At 38.2% G+C, this 13,801-nt stretch overlaps 1 protein-coding gene across 2 annotated transcripts in view; it reads left to right on the top strand.

The window, feature by feature from the left end:
* The first annotated feature begins 1,843 nt into the window (after window positions 1-1,843).
* LOC126106712 (XK-related protein 7-like) overlaps window positions 1,844-13,801 on the top strand; it is a 37,385-nt gene continuing 25,427 nt past the window's right edge. The window contains exons 1-2 of one of the 2 annotated variants that reach the window (XM_049913094.1): window positions 2,135-2,270; window positions 10,919-11,003. In XM_049913094.1, the coding sequence (XP_049769051.1) occupies window positions 10,924-11,003 (80 nt within the window). In that variant the 5' untranslated portion in view covers window positions 2,135-2,270; window positions 10,919-10,923. Of the gene's footprint in view, window positions 2,271-10,918; window positions 11,004-13,801 lie in introns of both variants that reach the window. The other variant, XM_049913093.1, reaches the window with a different exon arrangement.

Raw genomic sequence — 13,801 nt, 5'->3', positions numbered from 1 at the left:
TCTCCGGATCTGTCCCCCATTGAGCATGTTTGGGACTGGATGAAGCGTCGTCTCACGCGGTCTGCACGTCCAGCACGAACGCTGGTCCAACTGAGGCGCCAGGTGGAAATGGCATGGCAAGCCGTTCCGCAGGACTACATCCAGCATCTCTACGATCGTCTCCATGGGAGAATAGCAGCCTGCATTGCTGCGAAAGGTGGATATACACTGTACTAGTGCCGACATTGTGCATGCTCTGTTGCCTGTGTCTATGTGCCTGTGGTTCTGTCAGTGTGATCATGTGATGTATCTGACCCCAGGAATGTGTCAATAAAGTTTCCCCTTCCTGGGACAATGAATTCACGGTGTTCTTATTTCAATTTCCAGGAGTGTAGTTACGTACAGCAAAAAAGTGATATATCTCAGGTAATGTCATAGCAGACCAACTGGTCCAAAGCGACCAGAAAGTTATCTTACTGTGCCTCCGCAATTTGGCAATTGTTGCTGCTTCGTAGTGGTATATGTTTCTGTCTTTATGTTTTTTATGACATTCGCGTCAATGAAGAGGCTCCTACAGTCGAATTCAGTGCTTTCGGCGTTCTAAGGTGCCAAGTCATTACTTACGCCTTCAAAGGGCCTTAATTGATGTTGCACATCGTCATTTACCCAGTCAACAACGTTGTTTTGAGACTCCTGCTGTTGTTGTATTCTGACTTTGCCTCTTTGAATGGGAGCTTCACACTCTTCAAATACATCTGATGGCCCATTTTCATTTTCGGAACACTCGTTATTACCTTCAAAATAAATTACACGAGTCAGTGAAACTGCCGAGAATATAATTGTGATCCCTAAACACAATGACTGACCACTATAATTACCATCTATTTCAGAAGGACTATGTCAGTTTCACACCCATTATCGTCAATTTCAGATCCAGATTCTTCGAGCAGCCTCAGAATTTCCTCTTCGGCCAAACTGTCCCCCATTTTACAACAAACATTTGCGATAAGGGAACTACAGAAACACACTGCAAGAACGAATGCGCGGAAATTGTTTTGGCGCCTTTTTCGAGTCACATACCGCTGAGAGGAGGCAGGAACGCCATCTATCGGTCATCCGATGTACTACAAGAACGAAAAACTCAACTCCAGACATACCGCACAGATATATTGCTCAGCATTCAGCAACCTGAAATAAAAATCAAGAAGGTGGCGCGCGGAGGTTCTCCGAGCGCCGACTGTTACGGCAATAAATGCGCACTCGTAGTTTCTACGGGCAGCGATCTGTATGTGTTAATGGTTCACATTATCGGAAGCTTCTGAGAAATCTAAATAAATTCTAACGACATGTTTATTTAACTCCAAATTTCTTACCATTTCTGTTGCGTAGTCCGAGATGGATGTTTCTGTACTGTACCTTGCTCGAATACATGTTTACTGTTATTTATTAGTTTATGGTTTTCTAAATATTTTGTGACTGATTTCCATTAACGCCTCAAGTACTTGTCATTAAACATGCAAATGTTTAATACTGGGGTGCATAATACAGTTTTACAATACTGGATTACTGCACTGAATTAAAGAAGTGAAATAGTACCTAATATTCCGATATTGTTTGATATTATTACTAACAAATACAAACCTGTCGACTCTGCTAAGAAATACATCAATGGTGGAGCGTTATTCGACAAAATACTTTTATGTTATTCAAATCGGCGCAATAATAAAGAATATTATTAAAATGATATACAGTATTCAGATAATATTTCTCTTTCTTGGAACGTATTGTCGGAATTCTACCAGAGTTCTAACTTTTCGATACGATACTATTTCATGCTCAACAATCGATTACGACATCGGGGTATAAGCTGTCAAACAGTTTGTACAGGTTGTTGACATGTGCGAAGTTGTCAATTGAAAAGGAGGCTAATACGCGTGATGTAATGTGTAACAAAGAGCTAACAGTAAGCCATAGAAAAGCGATATGTGAGCGAGTACTGTGTAGGGGCTTAAAATGCAGTTTATTAGAAGCGATGCCAGTGAAACAGAAGATGAGAACTGTCGTCCAGCTACGAGACTGGACGATACGGACTATGTTCCAAAAACCATTCGCATTACATATCGAGACATACTATCACCGATAATTTCAATAATAAGTCACACTGCAGACGTTGCACTCGATGCTAATCTGGCGTATTCTTACTACGCTAGCGCCGAATATGTTTACTTCAAGTTAACACTTCTATTTATACTATTCCCAGCACTTGTAAACACCGTGATTAGCACAAGAATGTAAGTAATATTATTTCAAAATTATGCGTGTTTTTTTAAACTATTAATTATCCCAAGTGTCATGCAATCCTAAACTGGTGGAATATATTTGGAAGCTAAATGACAAACAAACCTTTGGAATAGTGGTCTTCACCTTTCACTTGCAATTTGGTCTTAGTTTGTCATTACCGTTGTTACTCTTTGTCTTCTTAATCATCAGCGTTCTCTGTTGGCCAAGTGCTTCTATCTTAATACTACACCAAAATACTCTGTTAATACATTCCTAACTGTGTAACACAATACTGGGCAAATATTTGTTATCCACATTCTCGTTCATAAACTTACTACAGTTTCTAATGTGTTTCTTTGTCATTTAATGAAGTGATTACTTTTAATATAAGGATACGTACTTTACTGCATAATGGTATGTTGAAATTGCAATTTAAAAAAAAAAAAAAAAATCTCATGGTATAAGACAGTGGTGTGAATGGATGATATCTGGAAGAATCCCAGATTCTAAGTATTTACACGATTTGTACATGAAGTTTAAATGTTTGTTTATTAGCCTTTCAGCATGTTTACCATGCAGTTGGCTTCATCAGTTGAAGTTACATGTGTACTTTTTAGTTAAATGTATGCAGTTAGTTACACATTTACAAACTGATTTTCGTTACATAATTTACATTTTAGTATATCTCATTGCATATCTACATAATCCTATCTAAATAAGAACATCATCTCATCCATTCTGCATATTAACTGCAGAAGTACACACATTTTTTTACCGTTTCACATTCTGTACATGATGTATCTACACTTTACATGAACAAAAAAGTATATTTTGATTACACAGCTATGATACTCGTATTTACGAGTTTTTTTTCCTTCATTATTCATGTCCAATGTTTTGCTTTAAAGGTATTCTGCTCTGTATAATAATGTCGTATTTTTAAATCGTGCTTCTATTACTATCTTAAATTTACATAGAGTCAGGGTTTTTAGTGATTGTGGCAGTTTATTATACATTGTCAGACTTAGGTGTTTGTGGCTAGTATGTATTATTGTTTGCCTTGAATGTAGAATGTCTAACCTGCAGTTGTTTCTGGTACTGTGTACATGTACATTCATTCTTGGAGTAAATTTTTTTATTTCTCCTTTGACATATATTAAGTAGTAATACATATAAAGACATGGGATTGTCATTATATTGATTTGACTGAAATATTTCTTACAGGATTCTTTATGACCAATCTTTGAATACATCTCACTGCTTTTTTCTGCAATCTGAAAATGCAGTTTGTATGTAGCAGATTTCCCTATAACAGTACCCCATACTGCAGCTGTGACTGAAAGAATGCATAGCAGCTGAGAATCAGTAGTTTTTTGTTGATACAATACCTTACTTTATTTAGTAGAAAAATCACACTTGGCAGTTTACCATTTAGATACTTGATACTTATCCCATGAATCATTGGTCTAGTATGAAACCAAAAGCACAACACTTTTTGATGAATGAATGAAGAACCAATTAACGAATGAATCACATCAGTTCTTGACAGTAGTTAATGTAATACAGAACAGTCAGTCTGTAGGAGTGCTGCTGGGTCGTAATTTGTCATTAGAGAATGCTGTTACAATCAAACAATGGAAACTCCAGGTAGGAATATCAACACTGTGGGAAAAGATAGATGAGTCGTTCCGGGTCGACAGAAGCGTCCGATCCCACGCGTAGGCATTGACCCGTGACGTAAGGGTGTTGTCGTGTGTGACGTCATGACGGCGCGGAGTTTGGTTTGTGAGTGTGGAGTGTTTGTAGATGTCATCGTGTTGTGGTTTGTTGTGCTCTCTGGTGGTATGTTCAGGGTTTTCGTTTGTGTGGTGTAATGGGCTCAGTTTGCTTTTGCTCATTATCCAGAATTGTTAGAGTGTCGGCTGTGTTTTGTAGTGCAACACGTTTCAGTGAGTTAACGGTTTTGTGTAAAGGTTAATTTAGTGTTGTTCGCTGTACATCGTGTGGTAATTTTATTAAAATTAATCGGTTGTTGTTTTTGTTCAGGAATGGGTATGGCGGATAAAATTAACAGTGCGCAGGTCAAGGGAAGTGTTCGATCCCAATGTGTGGCTGTGTATGTTGATATTGGTATCGGGAGATGTTTTTGAGCTATATAGACCAAGGGAAGTGTTTGACCCTAATTTATGGGATCGGGAGCTGCTGTTGAGCTATATAGGTCAAGGGAAGTGTCCGATTCCAGATGATAATTATGTTTAGTGGTATTTGGGGAGTTTTGTGATGTCGGTTTTTTTCGTCGTTTATGTGGTTTTGTATGCGGGTTGGTGTCTAAATTTGTTTATATTTAGATTGCCCGCACCCAAAATCACCCTATTTCCCGCGCTTGTCGCGATAGTGTCATTAAGCTTTTTGTGGAAATTGTGTGCGTTTGTTTCTCGATGTATTTTCGTCCTCATAATGTGTACGTACCGACTTTATATGCGCCATATTGGAATCATGGTTTATGGTCATTTCAGCCATATTTGTGACGTCATTGGTCAAAGCAGACGGGCTGGATCGGACGCTTCCGTATTTCCGTCATTCCATGCCAAATCAACACATTTTAAATTAAAATTTTACCTCACCCTCTTAGATTTTGCTGAAAGTTGGCATACTTATAGTGGGTGTTGAAACTAAGAAAAATACCAAATTTCAATTTTTTACCTCAAACCATTCCTAAAATATGGTCATGTAAACTTTTCAAAAACTGGCCAAAAATGTGTGAACAGACTTTTTTTTAAATTGCCCTAGGAGCTGCCCTAATTGAGCTAGAGAACTGGGAAAGGTGTCATTTTGCAGCATTTTTCATGCTCTTTCCAGTGACAGACAAAAAAACATAGATTCTAGTTAATAACCTTTTTCAAAATAGTAATTAATATTTTGATTTAATTTTTTTACAAAAAGTACATAATTGAAAATTTTCTAAACTATTTCCATAACTACTTCATACTGTTGTAAATCACATGGCAAAATATAAGGAAATACGGAAGCGTCCGCAAAATATAAGGAAATACAGAAGCGTCCGATTCCGCCCGTCTGCTTTGACCCATGACGTCACAAATATGGCGGAAACAAAAACACACACACACACACACACACACACACACACACACACACACACACACTTTCCACAAGAAGCCTAATGACACTAACGGGACAAGCGCGGGAAATTGGGTGTTTTGGGTGGGGGGCAAACTAAATATAAACAAATTTAGACGCCTTGCGTAGCTACAACGCGTAAGTGAAGACAGCCATGCATGAATACCCACCCACCTCCCCAGGGGTCGTAACCCCTGCAACCCATAGAAGATAAAGATGCTTCAGTAGCTGATTAGTGTTTTTTGTCTTGTAAAAAAAAAATCTCACGGGATAGAACGAACAGATCAGAAAGATAAATATAATAAACTAAAACAGAAATTGGAGGAAACAGATAATTAAAATAAGTAATAAGTTTTTTTTAAATTTAAAAAAAATCTCACGAGATAGAACGAACAGACCAGAAAATTAAATAAAATAAGATGAAACAGAACTGGAGACAGCCACACTCAAACCAAACTCCGCGCCGTCATGACGTCACACACGACAACACCCTTACGTCACGGGTCAAAGCCGACGCGTGGGATCGGACGCTTCTGTCGACCCAAATATAAATCTGGGGTGGTGATGGGTTCATTGTTAAAAAAATTATTCAGGACTCTTGTTTTTCACTAACTAAACCTTATGGAATCTGAATTTGTTGTCATATGTGATTTTTCAGTTCTACAGGATGAAGCTCAGAGTTTCCACTGGACAAGAAAACAGATTACCATTCATCCTTTTGTTATATATTACAAACAGGAAGACAAAATTGAGCATATGAGCTTTGTCATTGTTTCTGATTGCCTGGAGCACACTACAACTGCGGTTTACACCTTTCAAAAGAAGCTAATTTCATATCTAACAAATACATTTCAAAGATTCCAAGAAAAATATACTATTATTCTGACGGTTCTGCCACTCAGTATAAAAATAAGAAAAACTTCCTGAACCTTTGCCTTCACGAGGAAGACTTCAACATAAAAGCTGAGTGGCACTTTTCAGCCACAGCACATGGGAAAGGGCCTTGTGATGGAGTAGGGGGTTCAGTAAAGAGACTGGCATCTCGTGCAAGTTTGCAAAGGCCATATACCAAAATCAGATCCAAACCGCACGAGATCTATTTGAGTGGGCAGTAGATAATGTCACAAATGTTGATTTTGCATATTCCACTCAAGAAGACTATGCTGCTTCAGAAATATTCTTAAAGAGCCAACTTGAAGAGGCATTGACAATCAAAGGAACACAGCAATTTCACACTTTCATTCCCAACACTACATCAAAATTAATAGTCAAATACTGCTCAGGTGATATTCAGAGTTGGGAGAGGGAAGTAACTACATCACCAGACAAACTGAAGTTACAAGGTGTATCAGGCTATGTCACCACTGTATATGGCAGAAACTGGCAGCTTGGGTACATTTTAGAAAAAAACGAAGAACTTGATGAAGTGAAAATAACTTTTCTTCATCCATGTGAACCAGCAAAGTCATTCTCTTATCCTGCACATGCAGATGTTGTGTGGGTGTCAGTTGTGGATGTTCTCACAAAAGTGAACCCATTTACTCCGATAGGGAGAACATACATTCTTAATGAAAGTGATGTAAACCAAATCCAGTCAGTTTTATTAAAATGTAATATGTGAAGTTCCAAGACAATTTTTTGGGAAACTGCTTTCAATTCAAAACTTAATTTTTGTCTCAGGTTAGTGTTAACATATATTTTATAGAAAGTTGTTTCAAAATTATTGTTAGTACCTATTGTGTTAAATCTAGCTATGTACAGATACCTGTTACTCAAAAAGAACCATTACGTATTTAATTTGTTTAATAGTTCCATTTCAAACATCATGGACCAGAACTATTATGTAAATACTTGTACTTATTCATACTTTATTTCAGTTTGTAGTTAAAGGCTCAATTTCTTGTTTTTGTTATATTGGTTAATATACTGTTAGTGAAGTTGTATGAAATTAAAATAAACAATCAACTTAATTATAAAATATGATGATTAGTTTTGGTTTAATAAGGTGATGTTTTGATATTTCTAATACTTTTTTTCACTTACCTTTCAGTATATTTTAAAGAAATTCCTGTTTGTTAAAGGTCAATTTGCTCAAACTAGGGTCGTTAGTGAAAAACAAGAGTCCGGAATAATTTTTTTAACAATGAACCCATCATCATCCCAGATTTATATTTTGCCATGTGCCATTTGCCATGGGGCGGTGTTCAACATCTGCGAATGGTGATCACTAAAACCAATGTTGCCTTTTGTCTTGTAGGCCTGTTGGGTCGACCCGAGCATCCGATCTCACCCGTCGGCATTGACCCGTGATGTAAGGCTGTTGTGATGTGTGACGTCATGATGGTGCGGAGTTTGGTTTGTGAGTGTGGCGTGTTTGTAGGTCGTGGTGCCCTCTGGTGGTGTGTTTAGGGGTTTCGTGTTGTCTGGTGTATTGGATTCATTTTGATGTTACTGCTTCTTCTGGCTGGTTCTCGTTTTGGCTGTGTGTGTAGCGGAATTGGTTTCAGTGAGTTAACGATTTATTGTTTTTGTGTGAAAGTTATTGTAGTACTGTTCGCTGTTGTGTGTTAATTTGAGTAAATTAATTTGTTGTTGCTCTTGTTGGGTATGGATAGGACCGATAAAATTAATAGTGTGCGATTACATGCTATGGTGGGCGCGGCTCCATTGGAGTTGATAAAATTTCTACAGCTGTTTTGGTTGATTGCGGAGGTGGTTAAGTGCGCTGTTTGTTGACATGAAATGACATTGGCAAAAGTTCCGGTGTCTCGGGCCAGGGACGGTTATATGTGGCGGTGCCGTAGGGATAACCTATGGCTCACCATACGTCGCGGTTCCTGATTCGAGAAGTTTAGGTTAGGCTCGCACGAGATTGTGTTATTGACATATTACATTTGTTATAAATACTCTCAAAGTTTTTGCGCGCATGAGTCTGGCGTGAGTGAGAGGAGTGTGCTTGACTGATTTTCGTTTCATCGTGAAGTATGTTCTGAGTTTATTAAGTACAGGGGTAAGTTGGGTGGGCCTGGGGTTGTGTTGGAAGTGGACGAGTTGCAGTTTGGGAAAAGGAAGTATGGGAGGGGTAAGTCAGTGGTTGGTCTCTGGTTGTGTGGGGCGGTGGGCTATTGTACCGGGGAGTGGGTGTTCGTGATGTGTTTTTAGGGTTGTGTAGGGGCGGTCTAAGGCAGAATTAGTGGGGTAATTGAGGAGTTTATAGAACTGGGTTCCACTGTAGTTTCCGATGCTTTTTCTTCTTATAGGGGGTTGGGTGAGAGGGGGTACTATCATTAAGTTGTGAACAATAGTTTAGAGTTTAAAAATTATAAGACGGCAGTTTGTACAAATACTATAGGGGGAATGTGGGGGGCCGTTAAATCAGTTCTTGGGAGTGTGAAGAGGCGCTCTTCTGCGAGGTTCGCAGGAGAGCTTCTGTAAAGTTTGGAAGGTAGGAGACGAGGTACTGGCAGAAGTAAAGCTGTGAGGACCGGGCGTGAGTCGTGCTTAGGTAGCTCAGATGGTAGAGCACTTGCCCACAAAAGGCAAAGGTCCCGAGTTCGAGTCTCGGTCGGGCACACAGTTTTAATCTGTCAGGAAGTTTCATATCAGCGCACACTCCGCTGCAGAGTGAAAATCTCATTCTATAGTGTATGGTCGTTTCTGCCATATTTGTGACGTTTTGACTCAAAGCATACGGGTGGAATCGACCCTTCCGTATTTCCGGCCCGTTTGTCTGTATTTATAAAAATCTAGTAAATAGTTTTTGTAGAAGTACTGTTTATTTGAGCTGTGTCAGCTATGGTTAGTTTTGTGCTAGGGGATTTCAGTAAATATTTGATTTCGTTTAAATTTATTAGCCTTGAGGAAAACAACATTAAAGGCTCCATGTATGAGACAGTATTTTACTTGCTGGTGTACATATTTTCTAAACGAATTATTCCATGTGACCATGTCAACATTTTTGACACCATGTGGCAAATATATGGATAATTATATCTTGATGTGGCAGATCTGCTGTTGAGAGTTCTATGTCTCTTTCATTGAACAAGCTCTCAAATTTGGCTGTGTTGCTGAATTTTATGTTTTACCAATATGCAACTGCCACCATTCCTGAGTATTTCTCTGCAAAACATGTTTTCCAGTTTGAACTGAGGGAGTTGTCATTTCTGACAAGCCTTTATTAAGTCAGTGCTCATTCACTTTATTACCATAAAGTTTGTGGTAATAGAAAGTAGTGGTTGAATGCAAGGACTGTAAGGTGTAAACTGCTCGCTTGTTCCTGTAATGTTTGTAATCTAACTTTTGAAGTAGGTTTTGTTAGGTTCATTATATGGTTCTTTAAAAATCTGTGAAGTAGTTCTTCAGATGTACAATGCATTCAGTTAACACTACCACTTTTAACCTACTCTTCAAGGCTATAATTAAACTATGTTGACTTATTTTGCATATTGTCGTCTTATAGACTTATGTTTTGGGCCATTGCTTCTAAAGTAAGTATAGCATTTGTTCAGCACAAGTAAGTAGTAAGAATATTGTGTAAAGTAGGTAGCTGTAGATATTGTAGAAGTGTTTCTTGAGGATTCTAGAATTCTTACACTTTCCGGTGCATTTACTCCTTAAAAGTTTTTGCTGTTGGTAATAAAGGATCAACCAAGAGTTGTGATTCCACTTTTTGCTTCGACCCATGATGTAACTATGTTCTTTTGTGAGACATTATAGTGGCTCAGTGTTCTTGAGTCAGCTCATATCTGTAGATGGTGTGTTGTAGTATTTGGTGGCACTCTCTTGCGTTATATGTCTATGTTACAAAGTTGTGCATTAGGTATGTTAGTGAGTCATTTGACATTTGTGAACTGAATGTATCAGGTTGTTACAAAGAGTTTATGCTAGTTTCCTATTGACTTGTCTCAGCTTTATGTATTATCACTGATGGACTCATGTTCATGTTCGGAATTACTAGTGCTTCGTGTTTAATATGCTTGGAGATTTAATATTATATTTCCTTATTTGTTAGCCATAGATATGATGGAAATTTATAAGTAGGTCTCTGCTCATTGCAATGGGCGAAGAATGTTAGCTAATAAGACAAAGTCCCTATAGTTATTTAGACTGATTGCAGATGACTTTTGAATGTGCTGCTCTTAGTACTGTGGGTTTTGTTGTAGCTGCCATGTAGGCCAGGTGAAATTTGCAGTATTGAGTTTTGGAGTAGTGTGCTGGTCCGTGGTATCGAGGTCCTCGTATGAGCTGTATAGGTTGTTCTAGGAGGAACAGTTAATATGCAGCGATATGACAGGCATGATCATTCAAATTAAAAAGTCTAATAAACATAGGCTCTAAAAAGTACACCTTTGAGAATTCCATGTGCTTCATTTTTGGGTTAATATATGTTTTGGGTTAGTGTAATTATTCTTATAGGCTTATATTTACTTAGTTGCTGCACAAAACTGCTACTTCCCTTAGCTGTCTTGTTAGTTTCATTTTATTGTAGGAGTTAAATAATGTTATTTATGTTTGTTTGCAGATGTAATGAATGACATCATGGTCACCATATTGTACCACGTGGTTATAATTAAAGTGCACCTACTCATAGAAGCCCAGTGTGGGTTGTAAGTATTGTATGACAGTGGAACCTGGTAGTTATGCTAAGGGATTAATGCATAATTGATCTACATTCAAAGAAAAATTAGTTCCAATTTTGGCCACCAGATGCAGATCTGGCACTGTCAATGCAAGAAAGACATTTACGAGGTGTACAAGAAAAGTAATGAGACTGAAAACAGTGCGACCAATCTGGAAATGTTATGTTGTTCTAGTTGTGTAGATCTGTGTATTCATCCCTTCCAGATGCTCAATCTAAGTTTCAGCTCCGTTTAGCCATCACATTATGTTTGAGAGCGCCATCAGTGAAATTGTTTTTTGTTGTGTTTCACGATAATGGAAAATTGGAATTTTAGAGCAATGTGATGCCATTTTTGTGTGTTAAACTTGGGTAATCTGCAAGTGTGACCTTTGAAAAGTTGAGACACACCTATGGGAAACATTCTGTACCAAGAGCACAAGTTTTTCACTGGCACAAATGAGTTTTGGAAGGCTGAGAACACGTTGAAGATGAACTTTCCTCGGGGAAACATTCAACTTCAAAAATTGGTGAAATCATCAAACATGTGTTTGTTCTTGTGAGATCAGACAGATGTTTAACAATAAGAATGGTGGGTGATGTGTTAAAACTTACACTTTCATCGTACATCAAATTTTGACTGAAGTTTTGCACATGCATAAGGTTTGTGCCAAAATGGTGCCACCCCCCCCCCCCCCAAAAAAAAAAAAAAACACACACACACACACAACCTCACAAATGAACAGAAAGACAATCAAAGAAATATATGGATTGATCTCCTGAGAGGATTTCCAATGACCATGATTGGTTCAGTCATGTGATGACAGGTGATGAATCCTGGATTTTTTGAGTATGATCCTGAGACAGTGGCAATGTGAGAAGTGGCATGCTGAGATATCTCCTCAACCGGAAAAAGTTCAAGTGAGCAAATCGAAGATTTAAACAATGCTGATTTGCTTTTTAGCTGTAGGGGTATCATGCATAAGGCATTTATTCCTCTAGGACCATCTGTCAACCAAGTGTTTTACAAAGACGTCCTTCAATGGCTCAGGAAATGGATGAACGGAGTGAAACCTGACATTACAGGCAAGTGGGTGGTACATCTTGACAATGCTCCATGTCACACGGCCACTTGCATTACAGAAGTTTTGATCTCTGAAGGCTTTCCTGTTGTTTCACAGCCCCCCCCCCCCCCCCTTATTCATCAGATCTTAGTCCTTGTGAAATTTTTCTTTTCTCAAAATTTAAGAAGTCTTAAAAGCACATCGTTTTGGGACTCTGGAGACTATTCAAAAGAATGTGAACGATGTGTTAAAGTCCTTACCAATAGAAACATTTCAGTGCTGCTACCAAGACTGGGAATAATATCTACCAAGTTTTGCTTGCCATAACGTGATGGCTAAATGGTGTATAGCTGCCAAAGGGAACTGCTTTAAAGGGAACAAGATTGTTGTTTACAAATAAAAAGTTAATCTCATTGCTTGATTTTCATTCACCTCATAGAAATGTTTTCATATGTAATGGATTAGGGACGGAACATGGGCAGAACAGGTCAAACAAGTGAGATAGTCATAATGTTGGTATTATCAACTGCTGCTTACGCAGTTTGTTCAAAATAGCACCGGAGACGTTGGCGAGATGCTGTGCAGTGCCAGATTTGCACCTTGTGGCGAAAATTGAAACTATTTTTTTTTTTTTCAGCATAAATCAGTTCCGCATTCACACATTATAATATCTACCAAGTTTTGCTTGCCATATGATATAGTCCACACTGGGCCTCTGTGAGTAACTGAACAGTAATTGTAACCACAAGGGGTGGGCTTGAAATAGGGCTACCCACGATCTTGAAGATGTCACAGGCCACAGTATACAGTTGATATTGCAACTTTAAGCTTTGATATAGTAGAAACTGTTTCAACTGAACTGCGATGTACACAGTCCCAATACAACACATAAGTGATTTTCATGTAGGCTGACTCCTTGTCTAGTTTTCATGATTGTATTACGCTCTCTGGTGGTTTGATATTCAACAAGTTCACACCTAACACACAGCAAGAAACTGGGAATCCCTACCAATTCGAAAGGACAGTGCTTTGTGTTGATGAAGGATATGTCTATGCCGGGAGTGCCAAAGGTGGCGGACTGTGTGAAACCTTAATGGCAGACATTTCACGGTTCGTACAGAAATTAATAGTAGCCAGATGAATCATGATACCTCAAAAAGAAACATGTACATTACCATTATTTGCACGATGATTCTGATGGTGTAATCCGATTTTCAATATCTTTATTAGTTTAAAGTTTAGTATCTGACGGTAAATTATACGAGTAACACCCAGCAATGAATTTCCAAAATATAAACGCTTGATCCAATTTTGTCTATTTCCATGTTTTTAAAAAGCTATTAGTGTAAACCTAAATTGGTATGAATTACAGGCATGTAACTTAAATAGTACATGAGTTATTGGAGGTCAAAGTGGCCGATTACTATCGATCGCGTCAGGCCATAAGTACTCCACAGTTACACGAAAAAATGGTAGCAGCATGCTTATAAATATATTGATTCATTTATATCTTTGTTAATATCCGATATATGCTATTCATGAAGAAACTGGTCAATTATTTACTGTGTTGTAGAAAGCACAGAGACATTAGGCTCCTCGCCTAACTTTTGCTTCTTTTCTTTTTATGTATGTTTATTTAATTTGTTTGTTTATTTAATCATGTGTGTTAGAGTGTGTTTATGGTCCAGCCGTAGGAATCTTTATTTAATTTCAAGTATTTTAA

The sequence above is a fragment of the Schistocerca cancellata genome, chromosome 10 (assembly GCF_023864275.1).
Source record: "Schistocerca cancellata isolate TAMUIC-IGC-003103 chromosome 10, iqSchCanc2.1, whole genome shotgun sequence".
Lineage (NCBI taxonomy): Eukaryota > Metazoa > Arthropoda > Insecta > Orthoptera > Acrididae > Schistocerca > Schistocerca cancellata.
The sequence above is the reverse complement of the archived record's forward strand: the minus strand, read 5'-3'. Positions and strand labels throughout refer to the sequence as shown.